The 23,605-nt window shown below is 38.0% G+C and overlaps 1 protein-coding gene across 6 annotated transcripts in view; it reads left to right on the top strand.

Annotated features, from left to right (window-relative positions):
- PHLDB2 (pleckstrin homology like domain family B member 2) overlaps positions 1-23,605 on the top strand; it is a 247,294-nt gene that overhangs the window by 142,009 nt on the left and 81,680 nt on the right. For all 6 annotated transcript variants that reach the window (XM_047792739.1, XM_047792774.1, XM_047792765.1 and 3 more), the window contains one exon: positions 3,887-5,235. In XM_047792739.1, the coding sequence (XP_047648695.1) occupies positions 3,887-5,235 (1,349 nt within the window). The remainder of the gene's footprint in view (positions 1-3,886; positions 5,236-23,605) is intronic.

The raw sequence follows: 23,605 nt of genomic DNA, 5'->3' as shown, positions 1-23,605 counted from the left end.
GGGCACTTAATGAAGATTAACACCTTCAGAGTAAGAAACAACTCCCAAACCTTAAGGGCTTAAGACAATCTTGAGTTGGCAAAGGCTGTGTTCCACATTGTCCTCACTGAGGGAGGTAGCCTAAGGAAGCCTCTTCTGACATGGATGCAAGCTGGTCATCTTAGCTGGGGATGGAAATTGTGAATTATGCTCTAGCTCTTGATGTTTCAGCTTGGAACTGAAATGTCACCTTCTCTCGTATTTCATTGATCAAAGCAAAGGACATAGCCACACCTAATGTCCTGGGAATTGGGAAGAACAACACTGCCAAGTTTCTGAAAGGAGAACAGGAGTAATAGTGAGCAACACTAATGTCTGTTAATACAATATCTGATAGGCAGTAGGCACTGAATACCTACTTAATAAATAAAGAACCTAAAACTACCTGTTATATTTTTAATCTTTTTCAATATAGTAAGCTGAATCACTTCAAATAATGACATACTCTAATAACTGCATTGTAAAAAGGAGCATACTAGTATTAAGTAAGCTGTAGTCAGCAATCTGCAGACTTTTTTGGTAATCATTGTGTTCACTTTAGTTGTATTAGGGAAGGTGGTATGTTTAATTTTGTAATTTTTTCAGATGCATAAAGTATGGAATGGGTAAATTTGCATAATTATTATTCTTGTCTGAGTCATTTGGAAGATTTGGAAAAAATGTTGAAGTCTTCAAATATTTATATGTGAAGTTAGTCTCGTCAAGACGTTCTTTAAAGTAACCTTTTTTGGAAGAGTTAATATCTGGCTCAAAGATTGGACAAGAGCCCAGGAAAAATGAGAGTCTAACTGACTTAAAAATGAAGTATTGCTATAGATCCTTTCATATTATTTTACAATATTTTCTCTTCTTAATTGTCAGGGCAACCCAAACACTTTGCCTAAAATGTGGAAAATACAAACTCGTTTGAAAAAGGAGAATTAAAATTCATTGGTAATACCACCACCAGGCAAAACCACTGCTAACTTTTTTGGTGTTATTTCTTTCATCTCATTGTTACTGTTCTTCTGCAGAATAGGCATTTGAACAAAGGAGGAGAAGATATTGGCTTGTAATAGGTGGGTAACAGTGGAAATGGCAAGAAATAATCAGATTGAGAATATGTTTTAAGGACAATTTCAATAGAGTCTGTTGGATAAAGTGAGGAAGGAGGTAATAAAGAGGTGACATAGATGGTAGAAGACAGAGGATACAGTAATAGAGGAGATCAGTGATGATTCTAGGATTTTGGCTTAAACATCTCTATGTAATCCATGTGTATAGGTGGATGTATATGTGAGAAAACTGTACTTGTTGATGTATGCCTTTTAAAATTTATTTAGCATTAGATGAATGTATTTTCTAAGATATAAAATATACCTCAAAATATTATTTCAAATATACCTCAAAATATGATATTCACTCATATTAATATACTGTAGCTAATTTAACTTTCTCTCCATTGTTGGGCAATTAGAGTATTTTCCCCCCATAATAAATAACATGGTAATGTTCTTAGAATCCACCTATATCCTTGTTTCCTCAGTTCAAAAACATTTAACTGGAGGAGTTGCCGATGTGGCTTAGTGGTTTAAGAACCTGACATTGTCTCTGTGAGGATGTGGGTTTGATCCCTGGCCTGGCTCAGTGTGTTAAGGACTCAGTGTTGCCGCAAGCTGCAGCGTAAGTCAGAGATGCCACTCAGATCCGGTGTTGTCATGGCTATGGCAATAGGCCTGCAACTGCAGCTCCAATTAGACCTCTAGCCTGGGAACTTTCATATGCCCCAGATGTGGCTATAAAAGAAAAAAAGTTAACCTGAAGAAGGTTTGTTAGAATTTCTTCATGGCAAACCAACAAGTGATAAAGTTAGTTGGAAATAGAAGGAACCAAGACTAGAGGTGTTCTTGGTTTCAGTCTTCCAAGGGGAAATGATGGGATGTAGCTCATACTAGGCTGGTGTTACTTTTGAGGTCAGAATTTGTAGACAGTTGCTGAGAGGAACATTTGTCTTGTGGTCAGAGATGGTATTGTCCCTGAGGAATGAAAAACCTGGCCAGAGCCAGATCCTAGCTGGGAGGCAATTCTAAAGGAGAATCTACCTTTTTTTTTTTTTTTAGGTCCACTTCAAAAGATAATCATGCTTTTATTCATCAGGGCGGGACTTACGCTTGGGTTATAAGGAACCCAAGGCAGAGCTTGTTGAAGAGAGCTGCAGCTTTATGGGATGTGAGGACTCGGTCCAGTTTAAGCTGCCAAACTGTTTCTTGGCCCTATTCTGTGGGTAAGAAGCAGTTCCTTAGTAGGATGCCTGCAGGAAATCTGTGAGGCCGAGTAAGCAAGGTGAAAGTCCTCCATCTGTAGCTGGGAGGGAATGGGGAAGGCTGTGATTGACATTGAAAACTCAAGTTCATTGAGTGTCTCACCTGTAGCACAATGGGAGTCAGGAGGCATCAACAATAAGATGGAAATACTAGATGTAACCCTCTTTTTTAAACTTGTGTCCTAGTTGCAGAAACAAACACATTATGATATTGATGACTAACCATAAGTGATACTATTTGTGCATAGTCCAGAGATGTAGTAACTAGTGTCTGAAGTGCCTAAGGCATTGGAGGACAATGAGTTCAATAAGAATGTTTAAATTGTGTTTTCACTTTGATGATAATCTAAAGAAAATATTTTATCAGTTTGAAATATTAGCCTTTGTGTTTGCAGTGATAATTTGTAATTAAAAGACATTTTCATAAGCTTAAACTTCAGTTTCTTTGGTTAATATTGTTCAAACTAGGGTCCAAAACATATTCTTATGGGTACATCCATTTCAAAAATTTTCTTTCAGTCAGCTATACTCCAATAAAATATATTTAACATTTTTTGTCTTTTAGAACTATACTCAGTATTTTGTAATAACCTATATGGGAAAAGAACCTGAAAAAGTATATACTTCAGTTATACATAGAACTGAATCACTTTACTGTACACCTGAAATTACCACAACATTATAAATCAACTATACTTAAACATTTTTTTTCTTTCATCATGGAAGATCAAATTCCAATCTGAGCCTCGAAGAATGGGTAGGTTGAGATAGGTGCAAAGGAGAGCAGTGTTTCCATGAGAGAAGAGAGATCAGGATGAGCTCAGTGCCCTTGAGGTGCCTGGGAACTTGAAGGATACATCGGTTTTAGGTTTTTAAATATTCCTCCTTGACCCTGATATGGCAGGAACATGGGGAGCACTCTTTCCTCTGCTATCACTTACCTGTCTGTGATGTGTGCAGGAGCTTTTATTAAGTCTTTTCGTTGAGAAGGTAACTCCCATAGCCCCCTTTTAAAGAGTCGTCTTCTAACACTCATGTTATTGATCAGTATCTAACAAAAAAATTCTCTTTCTCTGGCAGAAGGTGAATTTAGTTTGCTCAGGACTTAACTTCTGAGCAGTTAATGATTCTCACAAAATATCTAAAGGAAGGCCCATTGCATCATTCCTTTGGGTGTTTGCTAGGTACTCAGGAAGCAGGTGGTCCTCCAAGGAAGAGAACACTAAAGGGACATTGTCTTTTTTAGGTACCAACCTCATCTTGCACCTGTACCTGGTTGGGTATTTGTTCCTCTCAAATAACACTGATGTCCTCTTGAGTTATTTTTCTTTTGTACAAACAAAATCCCAGATCAGTGGTCTTTATTTTCATCTTCATTTTGCAGGACAGCTTTACTAGGTTTATTAGTAAAACAACATTTCTCTTTGTTAATGACATCAGGTCAGACTGCAAAGCTGCTTGTCCTGATATAGGCTGACCACTAGTTGGTCTTTTAAAATCTTCTTTGTTAAGTAAAACTTTCTCTTTTTTTCTCTCCTTGTACAGATTCCAACAAAATTATGGCAGAGCAGAGCCACATGCAAAAGCAGCTGGATTTACAGAATGGTAGCTTAGAGGTGGGCTTAGTGGTGAATTCCCTGGAGAACGATTCCAAAAACATGATGGAGAGCTTGAGCCCCAAGAAATATTCTTCCAGTCTGAGATTTAAAGCCAATGGAGACTATTCAGGTTCGTATTTAACTCTTTCACAACCCGTGTCTGCTAAAAGAAGCCCTTCTCCTTTGGGAACCAGTGTCAGAAGTAGCCCCTCTTTGGCCAAAATCCAGGGAACCAAGCAGTTCTCTTGCGATGGAACTGACAAAAATATTTCCATGAAACCTCCCACTCCTTCACTCAGTGCTTCAGCCTCCCTTGGTGGATATCCACTGGGGAGAGTGGACTTTGATCATTTTACTGGCCGGGACACCGAAAGGTCCTTGAGGCTCTCAGAGAAGCCTCCCTATTCCAAATATAGCTCAAGGAACAAATCCCATGACAACGTCTACTTTCTTGGAGGGCTGGAAGGCCGAAAAGGGTCTGGCTCACTCCTGACCATGTGGAATGGAAGTTCCCTGAGTGATACTGGCTCCTCGCCCATCAGCAAGTCAGGGGCGGCAAGCATGCCTTCAAGCCCAAAGCAAGCCAGGAAAATAAGCATCCAGGACAACCTGACATTTCAACCCAAGTTGACCAGACACAAGGAGCTGGCATCGGAAAACATAGGTTTAAGAACTAGGAAGTATTCGAGCAGCAGCCTAAGTCACATGGGCGCCTACAGCCGATCTCTGCCCAGGCTGCACAGGGCCACAGAGAGCCAGCTGGCGCCTCTTAGTTTGCCTCCAAGAAGCTCTCTGGGCAACTCCAAACGAACAAAACTGGGGGAAAAGGATCTACCTCATAGCATCCTAGACAATGACAATTACCTGAATTTTTCTTCTCTGAGCTCAGGAGCTTCACCTTATAAAACCTCTGCCTCTGAGGGCAATCCTTATGTGAGTTCCACCCTCAGCATCCCTGCCAGTCCTCGAGTGGCTCGGAAGATGCTTTTGGCCTCGACCTCTTCCTGTACCTCCGATGACCTTGATAGGGCTTCCTACTCTGGGACTAGCCCAGGTCATTCATTTCCTCCCGGAGAGCTGGACAGAGTGTTTACAGCCAGGAGGAACTTCTCATGTGGGTCTGTCGAGTTTGATGATGCAGATCTGGACAGCCTCAGACAGGCCTCGGGAACCCCCCAGCCTGTCCTTCGGGAACGGAAAAGCAGCATCAGCTCCATTTCGGGACGAGATGACCTGATGGATTATCATCGGCGGCAGAGGGAGGAGAGACTCAGGGAGCAGGAGATGGAGCGACTGGTAATCTTCTTCACTTGACTTGACCTCATTTTTTCCTTGAACAGCTTCTTGGAGACAAATTCTAAGGATATATGTGGGCATGTAGAATTTCCATGTACACCAGCCACTGGTGTCCCTTCCTAGATTTACTCCTGCTAACCCTCCTCTTCCACGGTTATTAGTCACACATATGGATATTTTGTCTTTTTTTTTTTTTTTTTTTTGACTTTTTAGGGCCACATCCATGGCATAGGGAGGTTCCCAGGCTAGGGGTCCAGTTGGAGCTGTAGCCACCTGCCTAGGCCAGAGCCACAGCAACATGGGATCCAAGCGATGTCTGTGATCTACACCACAGCTCATGGCCACACCAGATCCTTAACACACTAATCGAGGCCAGGGATCGAACCTGAGTCCTCATGGATGCTGGTAAGGTTCGTTCACTGCTGAGCCATGACAGGAACTCCTGGATATTTTGAAGGCTTACAAGTGCCTAATATTCTATTAAATAGCTCTGCAGAGGTCTCACAAGGTTAAATTCTTGATAAATCCAACCAAGGTAGTTGTGAATTTTTACTGAATTTATTTAAAAGTCTTACAAACTTTTCTCTTTAGACTATGAATGAACACTGATTTACTAATATCATCACAGTTGCATGTATATGCTGTGACAGTAACAGTCAGTGAAATGACAACTCACTGAGAATTAGGCAGTACATTTTTCGGTATAGCGAGTTGTCTGTAAAGTTGAAACGTTGCCCCAGTGGTGCTCAACCGTCTTTCTGTACTGTACAAACACACACACACACACACACACACACACACACCCCATACTCCCTTCAGACATATCTTAGTACATATAGTGACTCCAAACTGCACATACTCAAAAAAATTTATTGAGCTGTCTTTTTCTGTGGATTTATGATTACTGTAAAAAATACTGAAAATATGGAGTTCCTGTCGTGGCACAGTGGTTAACAAATCTGACTAGGAACCATGAGGTTGCAGGTTTGATCCCTGGCCTTGCTCAGTGGGTTAAGGATCCGGCGTTGCCATGAGCTGTGGTGTAGGTTGTAGACGCGGCTCGGATCCCGTGTTGCTGTGGCTCCGGCATAGGCCGGTGGCTAGGGCTCCGATTAGACCCCTAGCTTGGGAACCTTCATATGCTGCAGGAAGCAGCCCTAGAAAAGGCAAAAAGACAAAAAAAAAAAAAAACTGAAAATAATGAGGAAATAGGAAAGTCCACTAATGAATGAGAACGAAGTGCTGCATTTTCCTCTTCTCTTTTAAGCATAATTTTTTAGGGTGAATATTATTTTATCACTAAGCCATGACGGGAACTCCGAGAGTTATTTTTAAATGAGACACTCTAAATTTGTCGCCTGTTGCATAATCTCTTTGATTACATCTCTGTAAAAGGGAGGACAGTTTTTTGTTGAGCCTATCCAAGTAATGTTATTGCCATTAAAAAGTAAAGTGACTCAGAGAAAAATATTTTTTCCTGAATTCTGAGGGACTAGGGAAAGTAAACTACCATTAAAAGAATGTTTCATTTAGTTTGCAAAATTGGAGTCAACTAAATTGAAGATTAGCGATAGATCAGCATGAACTGGAAAAGGGTTTTCCCTATCAGAAAATATAACTTTAAGAATAATGCCAATGTGGAATTCTTGTTGTGACTCAGCAGGTTAAGAACCCGATAGTGTTCATGAGGCTGCAGGTTCGATCCCTGGCCTCCATCAGTGGGTTAAAGATCCAGTGTTGCTGCAAGCTGTGTAGGTCTCAGACTTGGCTCCAGTTAGACCCCTAGTGTGGGAACTTACATATGCTGCAGGTGGGGCGTAAAAAGAAAAACATAACAAAAAAGAATGAATAATGCCAATAGTTTTCTAGAACACATATCCACATTTAGAAATTTGATTTCCAGTTTCAGTTCAATCAGTTCTATGTAATTGATTCTTATTCCCCTAACTTTGGGTCATTAATTTGATTTCATAAAGTCATCTGTTTCTGGACTAGAAGTCCTGCAAATTTGATTTAGCTGCTTAGTATGTATGTAATGTCAGCTCTTCTGTCAGCCTTTACCCCTAAGTCCATTGTTTGAAATAATCACGAGTGAAGAGTATCTGGTCAACTTCTGTCCGTGAAGTGCTGAGACTCTCTTTGTTGAAGGCCCATCCTAGCCTATAACTTAAGCAGAGTCTTTAGGGAAACATGAGAGGAAATCAGAGACTACTGGGTGAGGGTAAGAGTAAGTAGCCATGGTTAATCTAGGGTTAATTTAATGAACAGTATCAGCGAGAAGGAAAATTAAAATCTACTAGGCAACAAGGCATTGATCTTGTTTAATCAGTGTTTCCGCCTGAGGGTAAGAACCATTACAGAGAGTGAGGATATTGACATACATCCAGGGCCTTTCCGTAAATAATGCAACCTCTGAACTTTATTTATGTTTTATATATATATATATATATATATATATATATATATATATATATATATATATATATTTTTTTTAGGGCCGTACCCACTGGGCATATGGAGGTTCCCAGGCTAGAGGTCAAATCAGAGCTGTAGCCCCTGGCCTCTGCCACAGCCACGGCAACTCCAGATCCAAGCTGCCTCTGTGACCTGCACCACAGCTCACCACAACACCAGATCTTTAACCCACTGAGCGAGGCCAGGGATCTAACCTGCATTCTCATGGATGGTAGTCAGATTCAAACTTTGCCAGAATTTTGATATTTCAACACACCTTTACAGAATTAACTCTTTGCAGGTGTTATAAACTAAGTCGAATAAACTTCCTTTCTGCAAATCTAAAATTTTTAATTTAATGTGGATGCAACTAGAGATTATCATACTAAGTGAAATAAGTCAGGAAGAGAAAGGCAAATTCTATACGATATCACATATATGTCGTATCTAAAATATGGCAGAAATAAATCTATCTACAAAACAAAAACATACTCACAGACATAGAAACAGACTTGTGGTTGCCAAGGGGGAGGGGAAAGGGTGTGAGGTGGACTGGGTGTTTGGGGTTAGTAGATGCAAACTATTACATTTAGAATGGATAAGCAGTGAGGTCTTACTGTATAGCACAGGGAAGTATATCCTTCGGATGGATCTTGACGGAAGATATTATGAGAAAAAGAATGTATATATATATATATGTATGATTGTCACTTTCCTGTACAGCAGAAATTGGCACAACATTGTAAATCAATTGTATTATAATTAAAATTTTTTAAAAATAAAACTTTTAATTTATTAAGATACATTTGATTTACAAATTGTATTACTTTCAGGTGTGCAACTTATTGATTCATTGTTTTTATAGATTATATTCATTTAAATTTGTTATAAAATATTGGCTATATTCCCTGTGGTGTACTATGTATCCTTGTAGTTTATTTATTTTATTTATTTATTTATTTATTTATTTTTATTTTTATTTTATTTTATTTATTTATTTTTTGTCTTTTTGCTATTTCTTTGGGCCGCTCCCGCGGCATATGGAGGTTCCCAGGCTAGGGGTCGAATTGGAGCTGTAGCCCCTGGCCTATGCCAGAGCCACAGCAACACGGGATCCGAGCCACGTCTGCAACCTACACCACAGCTCATGGCAACGCCAGATCGTTAACCCACTGAGCAAGGGCAGGGACCGAACCCGCAACCTCATGGTTCCTAGTCGGATTCCTTAACCGCTGTGCCACGACGGGAACTCCTATTTTTTTTATACATAATAGTTGGTACCTCTTAATTCCTACCCCTCTTGTGCCCTCTCCCCCTGCCTCACTCCCCAACAAGTAGCCGCTTGTTTGTTCTCTATATCTATGAGTCTGTTTCTGTTTAGTTACATTTATTCATTTGTTTTATTTTTCAGATTCTGCATGTAAGTGCTAACATACAATATTTGTCTTTATCTGGCTGATTTATTTCATCAAGCATAATATCCTCCAGCTCTATTCTTGTTGCAAATGAGAAACTTTCTTTTTTATGATTGAGTAGCATTCTATTGTCTTTGATACCACATATTCTTTATCCATCTATTGGTAGACATTTAGGTTGCTTCCATATTTGGCTATTGTAATGATGCTGCTGTGAACATTGGGGTGCTTATGACTGCAAATTACTGTTTTTAATTTTCTTCCAGGAGTGGATCATTTGGTAGTTCTTTGTTTAGTTTTTTGAGATACCTCCATACTGTTTTCCATAGTGGCTGCACCGGTTTACATTCCTACCTGCTGTGTACTAGGGTTCTCTTTTTTCCACATCCTCACTAACTTTTGCTATTTTTGGACTTACTTGATGATAGTCATTCTGACAGGTACGAGGTAATATCTTAACTGTAGTTATGATTTGCATTTTTATGATGATTAGCAGTGTTGAGCCTCTTTTCATGTCCCTATTTGCCATTTGTATATCTTTGGAAAAATATCTCTTCAGGTCTTCTGCCTTTTTTAATTGAGTTGTTTGTTTTTCTGATACTGAGTTGTATCGGCTGTTTATATATATTGGGTATTAACCCCTTACTGGATATATCATTTGAAAATGTTTTCTCTCATTCAGTAGGCTGTCTTTTCAGTTTATTGGTGGTTTCCTTTACTGTGTGAAAGCTGTGAAGTTTAGTTAGGTCCTGTTTGCTTATTTTTGCCCTTGTTTCCTTTGCCTAAGGAGGAAGATCCAAAAAAACGTTGATACAGTGGAAGTCAAAGAGTGTTCTGCTTTGTGTTTTCTACTTGATGTTTTATGGTTTCTGGTCTTACTTTGTCCTTAATTCATTTTGAATTTACTTTTGTATATGGCATGAGAGAAATGTTCTTCTTTCATTTTTTCATATGTAACTGTTCAGTTTTCCCAGCACCACTTGTTGAAGAGACTGTCTTTTCTCCATTGTATATTCACACTTCCTTCGTCACAGATAAATTGAGCATAAGTGTATGGTTTGTTTCTGGGATCTTTATTCCATCCCATTGATCTATATGTGTGTGTGGGGGAGGGCACGTGCGCACATGCCAGTAGCATATTGTTTTGATTACTCTAACTTCGTAGTGTAGTTTGAATTCTGGGAATGTTATACTTCTGACTTTGTTCATTTTTCTCAAGATTGCTCTGGCTATTCAGGGTCTTTTGTGATTACAAACGAATTTTAGGATTATTTGTTATGGTTCTGTGAAAAATGCCATGGATATTTTGATAATGATCACATTAAATCTGTAGATCGCTTTGGGTAGTATGGACTTTTTAACAATATTAATTGTTCTAATCCATAACTGTAGGAATCTATTTCTTTGCATCATCATCAATTTACTTCATCAGTGTTTCATAGTTTTCAGAGTATGTAGATATTTCACCTGCTTGGTTAAATTTATTCCTAGGTGTTTTATTTTTCTTTTTGATGTGATTTTAAACAGGATTGTTTTCTTACTTTCTCTTTCTGCTCATTATTAGTGTATAGAAAAGTAAGAGATTTCTGTATATTAATCCTATATCCTGCAATTTTACTGCAGTTTTTTGGTGGAAACTTTAGGGTTTTGTATATATGGCCATGTTTTCTGCAAATAGTGAGTTTTACTTTTCCCATTCTGGTATGGATGCCTTTTATTTCTTTTTCTTGTCTGATTGTTGTGGCTAGGACTTCCAATACTATGTTAAACAAGTGGTGAGATTGGGCATCCTTGCCTTCTTTCTGATTGTAGAGGAGAAACTTTCAGTTTTTCTTCACTAAGAATGTTATTAGCTATGGGATTGTCATAAATAGTTTTTATCATGCTGAGCTATGTTTCCTCTGTGCTAACTTTGATGAGATTTTTTAATAATGAGTGGTTGTTGAATTTTATTAAATGCTTCTTTGTCTGTTGAGATGATCATGTGATATTTATCCTTTGTTTTGTTTATGTGGTGTTTCACATTGTAGATTTGCAGGTATTGAACCATCTTCGCATCCCTGGAATAAATCCTACTTGATCATGGCATGTGGTCCTTTCTATATGTTGTTGATTTTGGTTTCCTAGTATTTTGTTGAGAATTTTTGCACCTATGGTCATCAGAGATATTGGTCTGTAATTTTCTTTTTTTCTAAGATTTTTTTTCTAGTGGCTTTTTTTAGTTTTGATATCAGGGTGATCATGGCCTCATAAAATTAATTTGGGAGTGTTCCTTCCTCTGATTTTTTTGGAATAGTTTGAGAAGGATAGGTATTAGCTCTTCTTCATATGTCTTCTAGAATTCTCTGTGATGCCATCTGGTCTTGGAATTTTTTTTTGCTGGGAGTTTTTCGATTACTCATTTAATTTCAGTACTAGTGATTGGTCTGTTTAGATTATTTATTTCTTCCTGATTCATCTTGGAAGATGGTGTGTTTCTACGAATTTATCCATTTCTTCCACATTGTTCAGTTTGTTGGTATATAATTGTAGTATTCTTCTGTGATTTTTTGTCTTTGTGATATCAGTTGTAATTTCTTCTCTTTCATTACTTATTTGTGTTTTCTCTCTCTTTTTTAAAATGAGCCTGGCTAAAGGCTCATCAATTTTATCTTTTTAAAAATCAGATCTTGGATTCATTGATATTTTCTAATTTTTTTGGTCTTTATTTTTTGTTTCCTGTCTGATCTTTATTATTTCCTTCTTTCTGCTGACTTTGGGCTCTGTTTGCTTTTCTTTTTCTAATTTCTTTAGATAGCAGATTAAGTTGTTTATCTGACATTTTTCTTTGTTCTTGAGACAGCACTGTATCACTATATACTTCCATATTTCCCTCTCAGAATTGCTTTTGCTGTGCCCCTTAGGCTTTGCAAAGTTATATTGCAAAGTTATATTTTTATTTTCATATGTTTCAAGGGGAGCTACATCTGCCAGCCTATGCCATAGCCACAGCAATGCAGGATCTGAGCCACATCTGTGACCTACACCACCAATGCTAGATCCTTAACCCACTGAGTGAGGCCAGGCATCAAACCTGCAACCTCATGGTTCCTAGTCGGATTCATTTCCACTGCTCCATAATGGGAACTCCTGGTTTCCTCTTTGATTTCTTTATTGGCCCACTGATTTTTTTAGAGGCATGTTGTTTAGTCTTCACATGTTTATGTTTTTTTCCATTTTTCCCCCTATAATTTATTTCTGGTTTCATACCATGTGGTTGGAAAAGATGCTTGATATAATTTCTATCCTCTTAAATTTGTTGAGACTTATTTTGCGGCCTAGCATGTGACCTGTCCTGGAAAATGTTCCATGTGCACTTGAAAAGAATGTGCATTGTGCTGTTTTTGAATGGAATGTCCCATAGCTATCCAATGAGTTCAACTAGTCTATGTATCAATTAAGACCGCTACTTTGTTACTGATTTTCCATTTGACTGATCTGTCAATTGATGCAAAAGGGATGTTAAAAGTTCTCTACTTTTTTATTGTATTCTTAATATTTTCCTTTATGTCTGTTAATATTTGCTTTGTATATTTAGGTGCTCGCTCATATCTTAGGTCCATATATGTTAACGAATGTATATCCTCTGCTTGTATTGTCCCTTTACCATTATATAATAACCTTCTTTGTCTTTGGATTTTGACTTTGTTTGAAAGTCTACTTTGTCTGACATGAGTATTGCTACCCTAGCTTTCTTATTATTTCCATTTTCATGAAATTTCTTTTTCCATCCCTTTACTTGCAGTCTGTGTATGTTTTTAGCTCTGAAGTGGATCTCTTGTAGGCAGCATATAGATAGATCTTATTTTTTTTATTCAATCAGCCACCCATTCTTTTGATTGGAGCAATTCTATAGACATTTAAAATGACTATTGATTAGTGTATTTCTTGCCATTTTGTTATTTGTTTTCTGGTTATTTTTGTAGTTCTTCTCTGTTCTTTTCTTCTTTTAGTTTATTCCTTTGTGGTTTGATGATTTTCTTTTGTGGTACGCTTGTCTTCCTTTCTCTTTAGTTTTTCTTTATCTCTTGTAGGTTTTTGGTATTTGGTTACCCTGGGACTCATGTTGACCTATAACTATATCTAATATTTTTAAAACTGATATTCATTTAAATTCAAACACATTCTAAAAGATCAACATTTTTTTACTTCCCTACCTCACATTTTATGATATAGATGTCATATTTACATCTTCATATCTATCCCTTAGTAAGTAATAGTTGATGTCACAATTTTTGTCTTTTAATCTTCATTCTTGATTATCTAAGTAGTTGATCCACAACCTTTACAATGTATTTGCCTTTACCTGTAGGATTTTTCCTTTCATAAAAATTCTCACTTGCAGACTTTTATTTTCCCCTTAGGGAAAATCCTTTGGCACTTCTTTCAGGGTTGTTTTAGTATTGATGAATTCTTAGTTTTTATTTATCTTATAAGTCTATATCTTTCCTTCGCTACTGAATGATAACCTTGCTGGGTACAGTATCTTAGTTGTAGGTTTTTGCCTTTTAGCATATTAAATATATCATGCCACTCACATGCAAAGTTTCTGCAGAAAAATCAGCTGATAGCCTTATGGGGGTTCCCTTGTATGTGATTCTTTGTTTTTCTCTTGCTGCCTTTAAAGTTACCTGTTTTTCTTTAACTTTTACCATTTTAATTATACTATGTTGTTTTTTTTGTTTGTTTGTTTGTTTTTGTCTTTTTTGTCTTTTTGTTGTTGTTGCTATTTCTTGGGCCGCTCCTGTGGCATATGGAGGTTCCCAGGCTAGGGATTGAATAGGAGCTGTAGCCACCGGCCTACGCCAGAGCCACAGCAACGCAGGATCCGAGCCGCGTCTGCAACCTACACCACAGCTCACGGCAATACCGGATGGTTAACCCACTGAGCAAGGGCAGGGACTGAACCCGCAACCTCGTGGTTCCTGGTCGGATTCGTTAACCACTGCGCCACGACGGGAACTCCTTAATTATACTATGTTTTGATGTGCCCTCTTCCAGTTCATCTTGTTTGGTACTGTATGTATTTCCTGTACTTGGAAATTTGTTTCTTTCAGCTTCAGGAACTTTTCAGCCATAACTTAATCAAATACATTTTTTAGCCCCTTCTATTTTCTCCTTCTGGAGCCTTTACAATATGAATGTTATAACATTTGATGATGCCTCAGAGGTCCTTTAGACTATCCTCACATTTTACTCGTCTTCTTCTTCTTTTTTTTTTTTTTTTTTTTTAAGGCCACACTTGTGGCATATGGAAGTTCCCAGGCTAGGGGTTGAATTGGAGCTATAGCTGCTGGCCTTCCCACAGCCACAGCAACGGGGGAATCTGAGCCGAGCCTGCAACCTATACCACAGCTCACAGCAACACTGGATCACTGACCCACTGAGAAAGGCCAGGGATCAAATCCATATTCTCATGGATACTAGTTGAATTCGCTTCTGCTGCACCACAATGGGAACTTCTATCCTCATATTTTAAAATTTGTTTTGCTTTTTGCTATTCTGATTAGGTTATTTCCTTTATCTTCCAGATCACGTATGCATTCTTCTTCATCACTTAATCTGCTTTTAATTCCTTCTCGTGTATTTTGCATTTCAGTTAATGTATTCTTCAGCTTTAACTTGTTATTTTTTATACTTTCTAGTTCCTTATTGAAATTCTCACTGTGTTTATGTATTCTTTTCTCAAATTCAGTTAAAAATTCTTTTTTTATGACTAATGCTTTTAACTCCTTTTCTGGTAAATTATTTATCTGTTCTTTAGAGTTTTTTTTTTTCAGGGGTTTTTTCCTTGTTCTGCAGTTTGGAACAAATTCCTCTATCTTCTCACTTTGTTTAAATTTATCTGTTTCTGTGGAATTAGGTGAAACAGTTATGTGATGTATCTTTGAAGGTGTGACCTTGTATGGGAATGTCCCAGTGCAGTCTGCATGTACCCAGTGGCTTTGGTGGGAGAGTTGGATCTGAAGTGTGCATGGATGACATCTTCCCCTGGATGTGCTATAAGCTCTCACCTTGGTGAGAGGTAGAGCTGGAGATGGAGAGGTAGATCCAGAGCCACTTGTGAACCTGGGCTTCTTCTATGCTCCGTGGCCAGCAGCTCCCTATCAGAGGCAGGGCCAGGTCCCTAGGTGCTGGAGCAGAAGCCCTTTGGATTTGGTCCAAACTGGTTCCATTCCTTCTAATTGTGTACTTTCTTTTGACAATGGAACCCCACCTTAGTGAAGAGCAGGCTGGAGTAGAAGGGCTGGATTGGGTGGCTGATTCAGGCTGGGTTGCAAGTTGAGACAGTCCCATATAGCCAATTAGAGCCCCAGGTAGTTTCCAGTTTGTTGCCTCCAGGAGCACTTGCAGTTAGGCCTGCCCTTACCCTTTTCAGAGACAGGGCCTTGTTGAGCTGGCTCTACCACCCTCATGTGCACATGTACCTCTAATCCCCAGTAGTAACAGTTTTACCTCAGTGGGGTGCAAGAACAGGACAAGAGGGGCAGGCTGGGCTGCAGGGGGGTGGTTGTGGGAAACCATCTAGATACCTGGAAAGTTTCCATCTGTTTCCTCCCCCTTGTTCCTGGGATTAAGAAGGCATATGTGTGTTCTTCACAAGTGGAGTCTTGGTTTCTTACAGCCCTCCTGTAAGTCCCACTGGTTTTCAAGCTAGCTAGGGGGACATGTCTTCTGATGTTTACCCCAGGGCTGTGGTACTCAATATTTGGCTTAAATCCCTCACCCCCTCATTTTCTGTGTCCCTTCCTAGCAACACAGGGGCAACCTGATAGTTTCTCCTCCCTTCCTACTCAATCCTGTGGATCTTTCTTTGTAGGCTTGGTGGTAGAGGAGTTTACAATTTGTGTTCAGTGAGAGTTGGTCCACATATAGTTATATATTTGATGTGTTCCTTGTGGGGAGTTGAGCTTAGTATCCTCTTTCTCCACGATCTGATCTGTCCTGACATCCGAATCTACAACTTTTTAATTTCCATCACCTTTTCTTCTTCATGGTCTTCTTTCACTTTCTGGAACAACAAGACACTTAAGGCAGCAAGCATAACTTACGATATTATAAATTAGGTTTAAGCTAACATATCATAGGACATTATTATTTAAAAAAAAGGCTTCATCACAATTATAATTCAGTTTGAATTGAGCTTAAATTTTATATTTTTCTTTTTTTAATTTTTATTTATTTGTTTATTTATTTATTTATTTATTTATTTTGGTCTTTTTGCCATTTCTTGGGCCGCTCCCGCAGCATATGGAGGTTCCCAGCATATGGAGCTGTCTGTGGTGTAGGTCTGCAACCTACACCACAGCTCACGGCAATGCCGGATCGTTAACCCTCTGAGCAAGGGCAGGGATCGAGCCCACAACCTCATGGTTCCTAGTCAGATTCGTTAACCATTGCGCCACGACGGGAACTCCCTATATTTTTCTTAATCTTAAACTGTAGAAGTAATCTTAGCTTATCTTTTTGGTAAATTAGAATAATACATTAAAGCATTTCAGATGAACCAATCTCTTTATGATAAAATGAATCCAAACATTTAAAAAATGGAATTATACTTGTATTACATGTATACTGATAAGGCAAAAACATGTAACTTTTTTAACCAAATTATCAAATATGTCTTTGATATTTTGTGTAAGGATTCTCTTTAACCATGTAAGCTTCTTTTCCTTGGAAATGGAAACTGCTTCTGAAGTCAGCAGTTTTGGTGAGAAAGGTCCTTTTCATCAATGGAGAACACATATTTTTAGACTTTCGTTTTTATTTTTTTCTTGAATTTTGGGAATATTAGATTTATTTAGAGGCTTATTAGTCTCTATAACCAATCATTAATAGAGGTCCTTTATTTTAATTTATATTATACTCTGAAAGTGGGAAAATATTTTACACACATTGTGGTTTTTTTTTTTCCTCAGGTCAAGACTGGGCAAAAAATATTGTCCTGATTTGAGTTCACAAATAGGAAAGGAATGAACAAATGAGAAATAATGAGAAACATGTGCTCAGCTACCTCTCACCTGAGCAAGGCTAGACTCCAGTTCTACCTGACAGATCATCAAGTGATCAGATTATAAACCAGATTCCCAGTCATTGCACAATCAGTGGGGATAACCATTGGATTGTGTGCAAACCAAAACCCTAATCAGATGTGGGCAAGAATGAGAAATACAGAGCAGGAAAACAAAAACTTCAGAGGATAGTGAGTCAGTGAAGGTAAAGTTCTACTGACATCTGGGATTTACTGCCACAGCCAAGAAAAGCTGTTTCTGGGCTTCCAGCCCATGAGATATTCTCCTGAGCAGTGCTATTTAATTGACTCTACAAGACGAGCCCACTGGGACACTTCAGTGGGACCTCCAAATTGTTGAAGCATAATTTTCAAAATAAATAAACCCAACTCTTAGACAAATATAGGGTGAATAGATGCCAAAGATTTATTGATTTCATTAAGGAAGAAACCTAGCAGGATAAAGCTGGTTCATTATGTGTAATGTCTGTAGTATTTTTTCTCTTAGTTTTGATTATACCAGTATTTCATTTGGATTTTTTTTTTTTTTACTTGTGCAATCTTTGTTTGAAAACTCAAGGTAATTATATTGAGTATTAAACATTGAACTCTAATCATGAACCTCCAAAAATCTACGAATGAGTTAACAGCTATCCACGGTGAGTCAACTTTAAGTAGCTTCCAACTGCTGTGCTATTATTTTTTGTTTCATTGTTTTTAATTTTTCTTCTTTCTTACTCTCAGCTGCCAATTTTTCTTTTGTCATTTTGCCAGTCTTTCTTTTTTAATTTATGGTTTTTATAAACCAGATATCAAGCTTTGTTTAAAAATCTTCCAAACTGAGATTTACTAGGTGAAAGTTAGATCTTGAAAGGGTCCTATGTGCATGAAGTGTGTGCTCTTCAGCTCATAGACCTTGTGACATCCTGGTTAGTGGTCATTTATACTTCCCAATTCTGAGCAGTTTTCCAGGTAGGATGATGGATAATGTAACTCTAGTGGATTGAGATGCTGATCCTTTGACAAACCAGATGTTCAAAAGGCTAAAGAAATCATTGCAAAGTAGACAGGATGTTATTTTATTCACTCATTTGATACCTACATCCCTTCCAGTAATACAGACATAGTCATGGTCATCTAGTTCATCTTACGGACCAGGGCAGTTAAAGTCTTTTTAAAAAGGAGGAAAATAGGAGTTCCCGTCGTGGCGCAGTGGTTAACGAATCCGACTAGGAACCATAAGGTTGCGGGTTCGGTCCCTATGCTTGCTCAGTGGGTTAACGATCCGGCGTTGCCTTGAGCTGTGGTGTAGGTTGCAGACGCGGCTCGGATCCCGCGTTGCTGTGGCTCTGGCGTAGGCCGGTGGCTATAGCTCCGACTTGACCCCTAGCCTGGGAACCTCCATATGCCACAGGAGCGGCCCAAGAAATAGCAAAAAAAGACAAATAAAAATAAAATAAAATGATACCTTATTTAAAAAAAAAAAGGGAGGAAAATAGAAGGTTTAAAGGAAGTCCTACTGCTATTAAGAGTAGTCATTTGGTTATATTACCAAAAGCATCTGGGTACTATTGTGGAGAACCAATGGATTCCCACAAATTGCTTTGTAGCAGTCCAATTATTTTCTTTCTGACTGACAACAGTCATCTGTGGTGCCTTGTCGCCATTGAGAACTATGTAGAGCCACCCTTGGTATTCATTTCTCAAACATGTTGTAGTATGATGCCAGCTCCCATGAGGCACCGTGGAATAAGGTTTTCTAAATTTTTATGTACTCCACCATCCTGAAGATAAGGCTAGCTTTCTTTCAAGGCACATAATACTTGCATGGTATTTATTATTTGAAGGGGTGTACTGTCAGGGACAGTGATCTCTACAATTTAGGTGTTTTGTTCTAATACTATTTCTGAATGCACTTTACAACTAAAGAACTTTTTTTTTTTCTTTTTCACAGCTGCACCTGTGGCATATGGAAGTTCCTGGGCTAGGAGTCAAATTGGAGCTGCAGCTCTGGATCTGAGCTGCATCAGTGTCCTATGCTGTGCCACAGCTTGCAGCAATGCCAAATCTTTAACCTACTGAGTGAGGCCAGGGATCAAACTCGCATCCTCATGGACACTATGTTGGGTTCTTAACACACTGAGCCACAAGGGGAACTCTCACAACTAAAGAATTTTAAGTTGCAAAGGGCTGGGACTCTCTGCCTGTCTTGCTCACTGCTATGTATCCACCTCATAGCCAGATAACTAGAGTACAGGAAGCATTGTACATGTGTTTTTAGAAAGAGTAGCAGAATCACGTTCATTCTGGCTTTCCTTACTCTGTGGCTGTAGGCTGCACCCCTAGTACCCAGACATCTCAAACTTGTTTATGGACTTAGTTCTAGATACCAGTGAAGCTCTGTACAAAAGAATGCAAATATCTCCACATAATTGCATTCTTTTTACTTCCAGAAAGGGGAAAATTCCCTTCCACATTTCGGTTAAAAATAAGAAGGTGAGAATGAGTTATTTTTCTTGATGTTGAAAATTCTCTGGCGTTCTTTGTAAGAATTGCTGTTCTCTAGGATCATACAAACCAGGGCTTGTTTACTTCTGAGTAGACAATAGATCTAATATTTCTAAAATTAAGTAAAAGTATAATTGGGCATATTCAAGGAGTTATATAAAAATAACATTGGATTTTGTAAAATAAATGTATATGTTCTCTAACCTCCTTCAGGTAATAAGATGCAGACACTGCTTTAGAGACCAGAAGAGTAAACAGGTTTTATAATTCAGTTCTATAATTAGGAAAAATTATTCGGGAGCCCACATTGTCAGGTGAAAGTAGGTGTGTTTTGCTTCTATATCTGCTTCTTGCTGCCTCCACTTTCTAGTGACTCCTGACCCCAAAAGACAGTTGGAACATTCAGACTTTTTTTTTTTTTTTTTTGCTATAAATTCGACAACATTTCCTCATTGGGAGCAAAATGGACAGTGTTATAAGGGTGCCTATGCTATATATATATATATATATATATATATATATATATATATATATATTTTAATCCCTAAGAAGAGTGTGTTTGAAATGTGAAGGCAAGCTTAAATATTGAAAACTATTTTATACTCCAGTCTGACTTGAAAGGCATCTCCTTCCTGATGTGGCCCTTCCTCTTGCTACATCCTGACTACAGTTTTAGTTTAAAAAAAAAAGTTTGTGCTAGTGGGAAGTGAGCCAGTTAAACTGCAAAAGGGGTAAGAGGTTAGTTTACTAACTAAATACTTGGTGGCTCGGACTTCTTAAAGGGATATTTAGAAATTATGACTCTTCCTGTATTCTGAGTCATTACATTAATTGATTTAATCTTCAGATTTAACATAAGCCTAAGACTGATTTGTTTCAATGGAGCCTTACTTTTCTTAGCTCTGATGTAGAAAACAGCCCATCAGTTCTCTGCCATTCTCTGCCTTTGTTCACTTTCATGCCTTGTTTGGGTGGTTTCTAGAGCTAGCTCAGAAGTACAGTGTGGACTGTAAATGTGAACTACATGATTTTAAATCTTCTTACATTGAGGAAAATGAAAGAAAAAAAAGACAAAATTAATTATAATATATTGGATATTGGACAGCACAGGATTTGATTAGCGATCCTATCTACTGCCTAAATGAGCTATCTGTTCTCCAGGCCAACTTCTTTCATTTCTAATAAAATAGAAGTAAATTTTGTAATTGGTGGATAATTTAATGTAGACTATTATCTATGGTCAGATGGCCTTGTGTCATTAGAGAATAAAGACTTTAATCTTTTAAATAACAATTTGCTGGCATAAATGTAGATGTTCAGTAAATATTGAAGGAATTAATCATTAGCAAATTAGGATTGCCAACTGTCCCAGCTAACTGAAAATAAAAATAGTTATCCATTTTATTTTCTCTTTCAGTTGGAGAGTAGAAGAGGAATGGGAATGGAAAAAATAGCATTTAGCAATAACCTAGTGACTCCACAGTGGAGAATCACAGAGCCAGTCTTAGTGTAACTCTGTGTTATAATTGTCTATGACAGTTGCTATTAAAAGATGTTCGTCTACTTGAGAGCAAACCCTAGTTCTTGTTACAGTGGCAGTACAAGCTCTTGCCTCTTGATGGTGCCACACATTTAAAAATCTCTGCTTAGAACTGAGGGATGTGTACTGTGCATCTTATGGAACATAATTTAGCATTCTCAGGCTAAATGCTGAATATAACATAGACTAAAAGGAGGCCTCATGTGTCACTAGGTCACTTATGGGAAAAATTCATTCTTTTTTTTGAAAATGATAAATCAATATAGAAAAATATATAAACTAGATGAAAATTGAAAATACAGTATATCAATACTAATGGATTGGAGGGGGCTGATGAGAAGAGACTGTTGATTCTTTGTAGGAAAAATGGCCCCCATATTTTTTGTCAAAGTAATTAGTATTTCTCAATTAAAAGCCATTTATTGACCCACTTTTTAAAAATCTTTCATCGAATAGATTTAGCGACTGAGCTGGCTAATTTTTTTTTAATTTTATTTATTTTTTTTATTTTTAGGGCCACACGCATGGCATATGGAGGTTCCAAGGCTATGGGTCAAATTAGAGCTGAAGCTGCTGGCCTACACCACAGCCACAGCAATATAGGATCTGAGCCACATCTGCGACCCACACCACAGCTCACGGCAACACTGGATCCTTAACCCACTGAGCAAGGCCAGGGATCAAACCTGCATCCTCATGGATGCTAGTCAGATTCGTTAACCACTGAGCCACGATGGGAACTCCTGAGCTGGCTAATTCTTATGATGAGAAATTTTGTTCCACAGTTCTAGAAAACTTTATGGGAATATTTGCTGTGAAGACTGTTTTTAAAGTTTGAGATTGATTCTTCAAAGAAAAAGAAGTCCAAAACAAGTGTTAGAAATCAAACAGATTAGTCACTTTTTCAATGGAAGAACTTTGAATCAGCCATTTCAATGTGTAGGTTAAGACCTATTAGAATGCACTTTTTAAAAAAGTTAGTCTCTTTATTTTGAGGTAACTGTAGATCCCCATGCAATTAATTATAAGAAAAAATTCAGAGAGATCCCATGTACTCTTTACCTAGTTTCCTCCAATGATAACATCCTGCTCACTCTAGTATAATATCACAACTAGTGTTGCCAAGTCCAGGCTCTTACTGCTTGCCTCATGACAGGCCAGTAAATAAAGAGACAAATTGTTGGGGCAAGGAATGGCGACTTTATTCAGAAAGCCAGCAGATCAAGAAGATGGTGGACTAGTGTCCCAAAGAACCATGATACCCAAGTTAGAATTCAGGCTTCTTTTATACTGATAGGGGTTGGTGGTTGCAAACTTCTTAGTGTCAGAATTCTTTGTTAGTGTCTGAATTCTTTGTTCGTGTAGCTACCCACGATCAGGTCATGATGTTCCTGTAAACATTTGTCAATAAGACAAATATTATGCTCTGTTCTGCAACTTTTAATTTCTATATGAATGGGAAGGTATTATACCTTTAAAAGTCAGACCCTTGAGAATGGGCTATCCAGTATATTTCAGGCTATAGGCAACATTCTAAACTTGTAGCAAAAGCAATACATCACAAAAGTTAAAGAAACAGATCTGACATAGAGTCAGATGTGCTCTTCCCTATTACACCAGGATACTGATGATGATACAGTCAAAGCACCAAATGTTCTACCACCACAAGAATTTCTCCTGTTGCCCTTTTATAGCCACTCCCACTTTCCACCTATGCTCATGTGCTCCTCAACCTCTGGCAACCACTGGTCTGTTCTCCATTTCTTTAATTTTGTCATTTCAAGAATGGTACACAAATATAATCATATATTATGTAACCTTTTGCATTTGGCATAATTCTTTCTGTAATCACTGCAAATTCTTTAGCGATTAAGCCCGGTTGTTGCATGTTGTTGCATCTTCTTCAGCTCCAAGTCTGGGGTTTATGATGAAGAAAAAAATCTCAGGGAACCCGTATCTTGTGTTTCTCCTAGAATTCCTAGGTTCCCAGCTAATCTGATGCCTTCTCTCCATCTTTCAGAGTCTTATGTTTTTCATATATAAAATGCCAAGGGTTTTTAGTTGTACTTAGTGAGAGAAATAGAGAAAGTGACCTCTACATCATCTTCCCAGAAGCAGAAATCAGTAAAATTGATGTTTTAAAGTTCAGAACAGCCAAGAACTTTGCTCTGGTGAAGTCTAATTAACTTCAAGGGGCAACTTATTTCTGTGCGGGCATGTACTATTGAAGAATTTTGATTTGGAAAAATTGATGTTTTTCACATTCAGAAGTTCTAAGATCCTTATCCTAGCTCTGGGATTGTAGTTTAGATTTTGAGTAAAGACAATTTTAAGAAAATGCTTCGTACAGTGAAAAAGAACAAGCTTCTCAGACATTTAGTATTCTTTCATTTTTATTATAGA

The sequence above is a fragment of the Phacochoerus africanus genome, chromosome 1 (genome assembly GCF_016906955.1).
Source record: "Phacochoerus africanus isolate WHEZ1 chromosome 1, ROS_Pafr_v1, whole genome shotgun sequence".
Taxonomy (NCBI): domain Eukaryota; kingdom Metazoa; phylum Chordata; class Mammalia; order Artiodactyla; family Suidae; genus Phacochoerus; species Phacochoerus africanus.
This window is presented reverse-complemented; position numbering and strand designations above follow the sequence as displayed.